The sequence below is a fragment of the Lethenteron reissneri genome, chromosome 63 (genome assembly GCF_015708825.2).
Source record: "Lethenteron reissneri isolate LAM-NWPU_2019-01 chromosome 63, ASM1570882v1, whole genome shotgun sequence".
Taxonomy (NCBI): Eukaryota; Metazoa; Chordata; class Hyperoartia; order Petromyzontiformes; family Petromyzontidae; genus Lethenteron; species Lethenteron reissneri.
In genome coordinates, this window is record NC_083841.1 from 1077527 (window position 1) to 1088161 (window position 10635).

Genomic DNA, 10635 nt, shown 5'->3' on the forward strand with positions numbered 1-10635 from the left:
TGTCATTGCGATTGGGGGATGTGACGTCCTCAGGCCGCGCCGGAAGTTGTTTCCCACCACCGGTTGGACGTTTTGGCGGGAATTTCGCTTTCGGCAACGGACGAGAGGAGACGGGGAGAGACCGGAGGGAGGAGGAGGGAGACGGGGAGGGAGAGGAGACGGGGAGAGAGAGAGACGGGGAGGGAGACGAGAGGGAGACGGGGAGAGACCGGAGGGAGGAGGAGGGAGACGGGGAGGGAGAGGAGACGGGGAGGGAGAGAGACGGGGAGGGAGACGAGAGGGAGACGGGGAGAGACCGGAGGGAGGAGGAGGGAGACGGGGAGGGAGAGAGACGGGGAGGGAGACGAGAGGGAGACGGGGAGAGACCGGAGGGAGGAGGAGGGAGACGGGGAGGGAGAGAGACGGGGAGGGAGAGAGACGGGGAGGGAGACGGGGTGAGACCGGAGGGAGGATCGAGCGCCTCTCGCGGCACCCATGGCCGTGCTGCACCCCTTCGCGAAACTTCCCGAGCCGCGTACGGCCACGGTGCTGGTGAGGAACGGGGCGTTGTTACTGTGCGTGTACTGTGTGTTATTGTGTGTGTGTACTGTGTGTGTGTACTGTGTGTGTATACTGTGTGTACTATGTGTGTGTGTACTGTGTGTGTGTGTGTACTGTGTGTGTGTGTGTACTGTGTGTGTGTTACTGTGTGTGTGTACTGTGTGTGTTACTGTGTGTGTACTGTGTGTGTGTACTGTGTGTGTATACTGTGTGTACTATGTGTGTGTGTACTGTGTGTGTGTTACTGTGTGTGTGTTACTGTGTGTGTGTACTGTGTGTGTACTGTGTGTGTGTACTGTGTGTGTGTACTGTGTGTGTATACTGTGTGTGTATACTGTGTGTGTGTACTGTGTGTGTGTACTGTGTGTGTTACTGTGTGTGTGTTACTGTGTGTGTGTACTGTGTGTGTGTACTGTGTGTGTACTGTGTGTGTATACTGTGTGTGTGTTACTGTGTGTTACTGTGCGTGTACTGTGTGTTACTGTGTGTGTTACTGTGTGCGTGTTATTCGCTAACAGCACTTGCCCCTACAGTCTGTTAAGGCTATACGGGGGACCTTTGTCTGTGTATACTGTGTGTGTTACTGTGTGTACTGTGTGTGTGTGTGTACTGTGTGTGTGCGTACTGTGTGTGTACTGTGTGTGTGTACTGTGTGTGTGTGTGTTACTGTGTGTGTGTTACTCGCTAACAGCACTTGCCACCACAGTCTGTTAAGGCTAAATGGGGGATCTTTATCTTACTCTGCGTACTCTGTGTGTGTTATTCTTGTGTGTGTTACTCTGTGTGTGTTAATGTTGGCACAGTAAGGGAACCGGTGGTGCATCTGCCAGTCATCTTAGTCAGTCGACCCATGGCACCTGCTGGGTCTGCCCCGTGACCTCCTGCTCGCGGGCGTTCGACACTTCACGTGGCCTCAGCGTGCACCTAGCCTGGCACAAGCGTCGTGGTGACGTCGCCACCACTTAGTGGTGAATGGTGGTTGTTGTGTTACTGTGCACTGAGTGTGCCGTTAGCGGTAGTGTAGCGGTTAGCGCACTGCGCTACGAATCCTGGCGACCCGAGTTTGATTTCCTCTCACGGCCAACATCAGTGACGAGTTTCTGAGCCAGTCTTGGGCCTCCCCTAGGTCGACTAAGCATCAAACGAGTACCTGGTTTGGTGCGTAAAATAAACATCCCCACTAGGGAGACAAAGGCGGCCGGGTGTGGTGCTGGCCACCCACCCCCTCGTGTGCTTTTCCAGCACTTGTCCCAACAGTCCTGTAAAGGTTATACGGGGGATCTTTGTACTGTGTGTGTGTACTGTGTTTTTCGTGTGTCACCGCCTTTGTTGTTACTGTGTTGTAAATGTGCTGTTTATTGTGTGTCCTGTGTTGAGTCTCAGTGTTGGCTGTGTGTGTGTACTGTGCGGTTTACGTGTTACTGTGTGCACTGTCGGCTGTGATTGTATGTGGACTGTCGCGTGTTACTTTTTGACACAGTGGGCAGCACATTTGCTGCATCTGCTAGTCATCTCAGTCAACACATGGCACTTGGGTTTCTTCCGTGACCTGCCAGTGGGCCTTCGACACTTCACGTGGCCTCAGAAGTGCACCTAGCCTGGCACAAGCGCCACTTACTGACGAACGGCGGTTATTGTAATTTGACAGTACTTTGCGAGTGCTGTGTGGACTCTTTGACTGACCCATGTGCTCTGTGTTGAGTTGTGTCCTGTCGTGTAACTGACCCGCGTGCATTGCGTGATGCGTGCTGCGTGGAACTGACCTCAGCTCGTGGGTGCCGTGGGGCCCGGGCAGAGCGCCCTCGCCGAAGCGATGTGCCGCATCAACTCCCCCTTCTCCATCAACGTGTGAGTGAACCCACCCACCGTCAACATGAGAGTATCGGGTGAAGAACATAAACACTCCATGTAGGACAGTGCTCGAGTTAGGAATCAAACCCCCGGCCCTCCTTGCTGTGAGATAGGAATACTGTGGGATAGGAATACTACTGGGTTAGAGAGTGCGGATGTCGGAAAGAATTCGGTATACCTATCACTTACCTATAAATGTGGTATGCCTATAGATATATCTATAAATATAAATCAGCATTCTCTGCACAAAAGGTTTTTGATTGGCCGCCATGGCGTGTTTCGTTGTGTGTGATGTCATCGCAGGCACATCGCCTCGAAGCTGCCCCTCCCTGGGCACAACGAGCACCGGCGACCCCGCATTGACCTCATCCTCCTCCTCATTGACCTCACCAGCATCAACAGGCACGCACCCTCCTTTCCACTGCCTCGCTTGCACGCCAGACGGCGTCTTCGTCCGTGTGTGTCTTTGTCTGAGTGTATGTATCTTTGTCTGAGTGTATGTGTCTACATATGTGGGAAGCGGGGGCACAGTGGTTAGCGTGCCACGTTACGAACCCGGCGACCCGGGTTCAATTCCTGCTCACGGCCAATAATCACAGAGAATATTTGAACCGGTCCTAGGCCTCCCCTCAGTCAAATCAGCCTTTAATGAGTACCTGGTGTGGTGTGTAACCATCGCCACTGGGGAGACGATGGAGGTCGGGCGTGGTACTGGACACCCACCCCCTCGTATTCCTTGCTGGCCTTAATAGGTGCTACTCACTAACAGCACTTGCCCCAAAAGTCTGCTATGGCTATAAGGGGGATATTTGTCATCTTATCGACCTATGTAGGTAGTATAGTGTAGTGGTTAGTGCACTGCACTACGAACCTGGCGACCCGAGATTGGTGAGGAATTTCTAAACCGGTCCTGGGCCTCCCCTAGGTCCAATCAGCCTCAAATGAACACCTGGTGCGGTGTGTAATCACCACCAGGAAGACAGAGGCCTTCATAAATGCTCGCGAACAGCACTGACTCCAAGTTTGTCAGGCCATACGGGGGGATCTTTGTCCCGATGTAGTAGAGAGTACAGTCATCTCAGTCAATCAACCCATGGCACCTGGGTCTGCCCCGTGACCTGCCAGCGGGTGTTCGACACTTCTCGTGGCCTCAAGGTGCACATGGCCTGGCACAAGCGTCGTGGTGACGTCACCGCCACTTAGTGGCGAATGGCGGTTGTTGTGTGTATGTAGCTGTAAGCCTGTGTGTGTGTGTATGTAGCTGTAAGCCTCTGTGTGTGTGTGTAGCTGTAAGCCTCTGTGTGTGTGTAGCTGTAAGCCTCTGTGTGTGTGTAGCTGTAAGCCTCTGTGTGTGTGCGCGTGCGCAGCCTGCGAGTGGTGGAGGATTCCCTACGGCTGCTCTCCGCCTCTTTCTTCATCGGCCGCGTGTTCTTCGCCATCACTAAAGGTAGAGGACCCGTGCTCATCAGCTGTGTGACAGTGGTGTTGGCCGTGTGAGTGGTGGTGGTTGGCAGTCGGTTCCGTGTGCTGCCTGTGAGTGATGGTCATGGTGCTGGTTGTGGTGGTTGTTGGTGACCTATGGTGCAGAGTGGGTCTCATGTTTTGACCTCTGACCTGACCCGACCCACTTTCATTAGATCCTCCGGTTGGCTATATACTGATGTACGGCTCGAAAGAAGTTCAACATACGGACATCCGCATCTCGGCCACAACCCGACCTGTGCATTTTTGTTCCAATAAATGTCTGTCGATGCTTGGAAGCCGAGTGATTCTCGCAGTTTCATGCCACCTACTGCCATGAAACCTAAATTACTTCACTCTGAAATATTAATTGTGCTAAACATTTAACCTCACTCCACATTACTTAGTCCGCTGACAGTACATCCTACGCCGTGGTCATTACAAAGCAATGGCTGAAAAGAGTTGTATTTTATCTAAATTGAAGTGAAAATTTAACCACATCAAGTTGTTCTTGTCAATGTCCAATTTTAATGTCACAGTATGTCCTCCACACAATGTAAACCCCACTCAGTCGGCATTTAGAAAACAATTAAGGATGCTTGTAAAGAGAGTTTGAACCAACTCGGCGAACAGGCCCAGCCTAGCAGCACGTAGGCTTGAGCGACCAATGTTATCCATATGTAATGGGTTCAATTTAGGCGCACACACTTCTTGGGAGGCAACACTCATTTATTAATTAACACAACGTTTACTCAACAGTTACTCTTACTCTACACATAGGGTGGTGACCACCGACCTACACTAGCTAACACACAACAGCGTGACCCAGCCAGGTGGCTGCTGGCAGTCCGCTCACTGTAGGTCTTCTCTTCTGGCATCTTCACGAGGTGTCTTCATTCTTCTCAGGAACAGCCCTGCTCTGCCTTCACACCACCCTTATATCTCGTCTCTCTGGCGTGGCCGGCTCCGCCCAGGCCACGCCTCCCTTCCCAGGCCACGCCTCACTTCCCAGGCCACGCCTCACTTCCCCCACCTCTGGGAAGGTCCGGATCCCTCCAGCACGTGACCCCCCAGGCACCTCCTTGGGGCCCCCAGCCCTCGTACGGGCCAACACAGTAGTGACCGTTCTGTCACTACATCACCCCCTCCTGTATAAACACACAGCCGTCCCCGGCTGTAACACAACTGTGAACATCGAAAAGGTGTGCCTCCGAACCAGCAACATCAATAAATGACCGGCGACCGATAAGAAATACAATCACGTAATATATACAGAATCGACGAGGGTAAAAGGGAACCGCATAGAAAACGGGGAATTAACAACAAATATACATGAAAACTGGCTAACCCACTTACGCTACAGCACAGCCCCCCCACCGTTAGAATCACGCATGCAATGACAGTCACCCGTTAGCACCCCCCCGCCTTTCCGACGTGGCGTCACAACCAGTAGCACGCGTCGGCCATATCGGGGGGGGAATTTCCATGTTACCACCCCACCGCCTTTCCGACGTGGCGTCACAACCAGTAGCACGCGTCGGCCATATCGGGGGGGGGATTTCCATGTTACCCCCCCACCGCCTTTCCGACGCGGCGTCACAACCAGTAGCACACGTCGGCCATATCGGTGGGATTTTAACCCAGTCTCTCTCCAAGACTCGCATCGCAGCATATAGCTGTACCGACCGAGCTGAGATGACCCAGTCTCTCTCCCAGACTCGCATCGCAGCATATAGCTGTACCGACCGAGCTGAGACGACCCATCGTTCACTCACTGCACAACATGCACCCTAACAACTGAGGGAAACAGTCTCAACGTAACAGGCCAACTCCACCCGAACCTTACAAATCTCCAGCCCACTGTTTCAACGCGCCTCAGAGGGTCTCAACCTCCGAGCCGTCAGGTCAAGCTGTCAGCCATAGCATGACGGGACCACCCTCCCTGAGCCATGTGAGCGCACAGCCCACAAGGCTAGACAAGCCACAGAGTGTCTCGCTCTCCGGGCTGTCAGGTCAAGCCGTCAGCCATTGCATGACGGGACCACACACTCCGAGCCATGTGAGCACACAGCCCACTAGGCTAGACATACCACGGAGTGTTTCGCTCTTCGGGCTGTCAGGTCAAGCCGTCAGCCATTGCATGACGGGACCACACTCTCCGAGCCATGTGAGCGCACAGCCCACTAGGCTAGACATGCCACGGAGTGTTTCAATCTCCGGGCTGTCAGGTCAAGCCGTCAGGCACAGCATGACGGGACCACACTCTCCGAGCCATGTGAGCGCACAGCCCACTAGGCTAGACATACCACGAAGTGTTTCAAGCTCCGGGCTGTCAGGTCAAGCCGTCAGCCATAGCATGACGGGACCACACTCTCCGAGCCATGTGAGCGCACAGCCCACTAGGCTAGACATGCCACGGAGTGTTTCAATCTCCGGGCTGTCAGGTCAAGCCGTCAGCCATAGCATGACGGGACCACAACGTTCATGTTAGACACGCAACACTCACTGGGCCATCCTGGTCAGGACCTGCGCCCCAAGATAGGTGACAGCCAGCAGCACAATTCCAAATCCCTGGCAGCATGTCACCATCGCAATTTAACACCATCACAACACATACAATTTGAATTATGATCCCCCACATAACTGATCCAATGCCGAACAGGTACGCACAATATTTTTCTTTGACGATCCCGAATATTCAATGGTCACAACAATACACCTCACATCCCGTATCCGTACACATCATCTCCGAGACTCGCATTGCAGCAATGCAGCTGTACCAACCGAGTGGAGAGAGCAACGCAATTTGACGGCAATTAACGGAAACGCACCCCTGATCTATGTAGAACACAAGGAGCATTCCCGCACAAAAGATATCATCTGTGCAACAACGGACAGGAACCAACCAGTGAGTTTGAAACAAACCGAACCTGTCATTTCAAAATCCCCTTCAACATTTACCATGGGACTCAGGGCAATCGAATTTTGAGAGCAAAAAAACTATACACAAACCCCAAGAATCGCCGGATTGATTAATACAGTATATGCAGTATACGAAGTTCGTACAGTCAATCATTTGGCACAATGCTCCATCCAGTCCCCACATGGCAACACACACAATCAATACTCCAGACAATCCGTACCTAGTAAATAATCACAAGCAAGTACCCAACATTCCATACACTGTTAAGAATTTCAAGCAAAGCTCCATACGGTCTGTACATTGGCAACAATGACGATCAAAGTTTCTGACAGTTACAAGTGACAATCACGAGCGAAACTCCATACAGTATACACAATAACAATGGCGATTTCGCAACACAACGATGTAACAACACGAGTCATTAACACGGCAACATACAGGATATCAACGGAGCTCGGGACACCAACAACGAATTAATCATTAACTACACCCAGAAGATACCGATCTCGACGCCGTAATTAACAACAAACACTGGTCGCCGCGTCAATTTCTCACGCACACAACCGGACGAACACGCTCCGCAACCCAGCGAGTAAAAAAAACACACGATCGCAACCCGGCACACGCAAGATCGGTGAAGTTATTATTTTTCTCGTGTCATGTCACGACTCGCCTGGCAAACTGTGAATATCGGAGGGCGGCAAGGTGGAGCACTGGGACGGCCCGAAGAATCTTGCATGGTGAATATGGCCTGCTTTTGCGAACCCCCATCCACAAGACGCGCTCGAGCAGAAGGCTGGAACTCCCCCTCTGCAGGCGTTGATGTCGGTGGGAGCGGCATTTCGGCAGCAGGAGCGGCGTTTTGGCGGGAACAGCGCACCGACCAGCCGCCGAAATGGCGGGAACGGCGTTTTGGCGGGAACAGCGCCCCGACCAGCCGCCGAAATGGCGGGCCCACCGCGTGGCCCGCATGCCCGGGCCTCCCCCGCAGCGACGATGGTGTCCTCTCGCCGCGGCTCCGTCGCTCCGTTCCCGATGGCGGCGAAACAGCAGTGTGATGCAAGTCCCGCCGCTCCGCGTGCAGCGCCATCTCTCTCTCTCTCTGTCACCGGGGCTGCCATCCCCGGGGCTGTCCGAAGGACGGTCGTCACACCATCCCCGTCGTACGAAGACGTCCAGATGAGTTTTGTATTTGTTTTTCGTGTGCCCATTTTACTTCCCTAGCAATATTTATTTTTCCACAACTTCTGACACCAAATGTAATGGGTTCAATTTAGGCGCACACACTTCTTGGGAGGCAACACTCATTTATTAATTAACACAACGTTTACTCAACAGTTACTCTTACTCTACACATAGGGTGGTGACCACCGACCTACACTAGCTAACACACAACAGCGTGACCCAGCCAGGTGGCTGCTGGCAGTCCGCTCACTGTAGGTCTTCTCTTCTGGCATCTTCACGAGGTGTCTTCATTCTTCTCAGGAACAGCCCTGCTCTGCCTTCACACCACCCTTATATCTCGTCTCTCTGGCGTGGCCGGACTCCGCCCAGGCCACGCCTCCCTTCCCAGGCCACGCCTCACTTCCCAGGCCACGCCTCACTTCCCCCACCTCTGGGAAGGTCCGGATCCCTCCAGCACGTGACCCCCCAGGCACCCCCTTGGGGCCCCCAGCCCTCGTACGGGCCAACACAGTAGTGACCGTTCTGTCACTACACATAATAAAGGTTGTTTTTTTTTGGGTTGGCGCGTGTAAACAAAAATGTGTCGTTAACCTACCACCGCCCGACACAGCCAATTAGTAAGGTATTTCAAGTAAGACAAATGTGCCAATTAGTTACTACTGCAGCACACCGGTGTGTCGAAGCAGAGTAAACCCACAACATTTACAATTTGAGTACCGTGACGTTTCGCTGGTGATTACAACCAGACCCATCCTCTTGCTCGACTCCTCCTTCACTGAACCCTCAACCGTATCTCCTCCACGGCACGGGGCACACGCCGAAACGCCGCCCAAAAACCGCAAGGAAACTCGGCGCTGCCCAACCGCTCGAGAGTTCTGCTCATGTACCGGACCCGCCGTGCAGGTGAACTCACCCCACGCAGGAACTCTTACCGTGTTTTGCCGCCTGTGAGTGGTTGTTGTTGTTGACAGGCTGTGGTGCCGGTGAAATGTTACGCCGTGTGAGTGGTGGTGAGTGGGTTTGCCGTGTGGTGGCGGCGGCGGTGACGTTGAATGGTGGTTGGTGTTGTTGACAGACAGGCCGGCGAGCGAGCTGGCGGTAGGTTTGGACGTGGTGCAGAAGCTGGCGGAAGCGCATCACTCGGGCCTCCTGCACATCAACCTGCAGGTGGTGACGCCACGCACACACGAGGCACTCCCTGTGCATTACACCTGCATGCCTCTCGTGTGTGTCTTTGTATTGTCTGCATGCGTCTATTGTGTGTGTTTGTGCCTGTGTATTGTGGGGAGTGGTAGCATAGCGGTTAACGCGCTGCGCTACGTAACCCGGTGACCCGAGTTTGATTCCCGCTCACGGCCAACACCAGTGATGGTTATTTGAACGTGGGCCTCCCCTAGGTCGACCCAGCCTCAATTGAGTACCGGGTGCGGTATGTAAACACTGCCACCGAGGAGACAAAGGCGACCTGGCGTGGTGCCGGCCACCCACCTCTCCGTGTGCCGTGGCGGCTTTCGCACTTGGCCCAAGGCTCTGTGAAGGCTACACGGGAGACCTTTGCCTGTGCGTGCGTGTAGACGGAGAGAGGGGTGCTCGCGGCCGCTCGCCGCGTGGTGCGGCTGCTCGTCGTGTGCGCCGGCCTCTGCCCGGGGCTGTCGGCCACCCGTCTCTCCGCCCTCACCTGCCCGGGACCCGTGCAGCAGCATCCGCAGCAGCAGGCACAGCAGGCGCAGCAGGCGCAGGACAGCGAAGCGCACAGCGGCTCCTTCGTCACCGCCAGCAGCTCCGCCTGACGCGCTCCTCCTCGCGCCCGGCCGAGACCCCTGACCCGGCGAAAGTGCTACCATCTTTTTTTTTCTTTCTATAATTTAGGAGTTTGTAAGGTGCAGTTACGGACGCAGTCCATCTCCAGTAACCACACTGCGTTCACAACGTGACGCTGAAATTAACAGTCGTTGCCCCTCCGATAAAACGCCTCCAATTGTTGAGCAAACTTCTGACACGTGACTTCTGTTTCGCCCTTATTTATCCCGAGCCCCACTTGCGCAGGCACCTTTCTCGAGTTGTGTAAAATCCCCGTAGAATTGCCATCGGTTATCAAGTCCGAGGCTGTCGAATAAACGCGTTTATCCATTACAGTGGTGGGGTTAAAGCGATTCCAGAAACAGCCGCTGGGTGGCGAGCTTTGCCCATTTCCCCATCTACAGCTTTACCACAACAACAGAAACACTCGATGCCGGATTCGGAGACGAGGCTTTCCGGTTATGTGGGGGGGATGTCCAACATACGGCACATACATTTGAATAAAAATGCAAAGGTGCAGCCCTGCAGTTGTCTGTTCACATCACTGCTGGCGGAGGTGCCTCCACTCGAGGGAGCTTGGCCTATTCTTCCACGCTGTCTAAACGTCTTTGAAGTGGGGGAGGTACCCACACTTTGCGCCACCCCACGCGACCTGCCGCCTGACTGGCGCTACCCTGCCAGGCGGATCGAGGCGGTGGTGGGAGGGGATTCAATATAGAATTATCTCTTGTTTTATTGAACTGCCTCTAGCCTGGGAATAAAGCTGTGCTATTTGAATGGCAAATGTTGCGACGGCCGTTTGTGATCAAGCCTAACCTGCCCGTACCCAAAACTGGGAGGAGCCATGTGAACGTGCATCTCTGCTGTATCGGGGT

The 10635-nt window shown here is 53.9% G+C and overlaps 1 protein-coding gene across 2 annotated transcripts; it reads left to right on the forward strand.

Moving 5' to 3' along the window:
- The first annotated feature begins 211 nt into the window (after positions 1 to 211).
- CENPM (centromere protein M) lies at positions 212 to 10279 on the forward strand. Of its 2 annotated transcripts, XM_061577318.1 has the most exons (7): positions 212 to 258; positions 427 to 531; positions 2309 to 2388; positions 2695 to 2793; positions 3759 to 3838; positions 9036 to 9127; positions 9535 to 10279. In XM_061577318.1, exons 2-7 carry the CDS (start codon positions 475 to 477, stop codon positions 9748 to 9750), a joined length of 624 nt encoding a protein of 207 aa, XP_061433302.1. In that variant the 5' UTR covers positions 212 to 258; positions 427 to 474; the 3' UTR covers positions 9751 to 10279. The 2 variants fall into 2 exon arrangements, with proteins under 2 accessions (XP_061433302.1, XP_061433301.1); XM_061577317.1 differs by lacking the exon at positions 212 to 258 and having other exon boundaries at positions 338 to 531.
- Positions 10280 to 10635: the final 356 nt, after the last annotated feature.

Coding starts and splice junctions, on each gene's coding strand:
- CENPM (XM_061577318.1), top strand. CDS start 475: ATGGCCGTGCTGCACCCCTTCGCGAAACTTCCCGAGCCGCGTACGGCC. Junction 532..2,308: donor CGCGTACGGCCACGGTGCTG/GTGAGGAACGGG, acceptor AACTGACCTCAG/CTCGTGGGTGCCGTGGGGCC. Junction 2,389..2,694: donor TCCCCCTTCTCCATCAACGT/GTGAGTGAACCC, acceptor ATGTCATCGCAG/GCACATCGCCTCGAAGCTGC.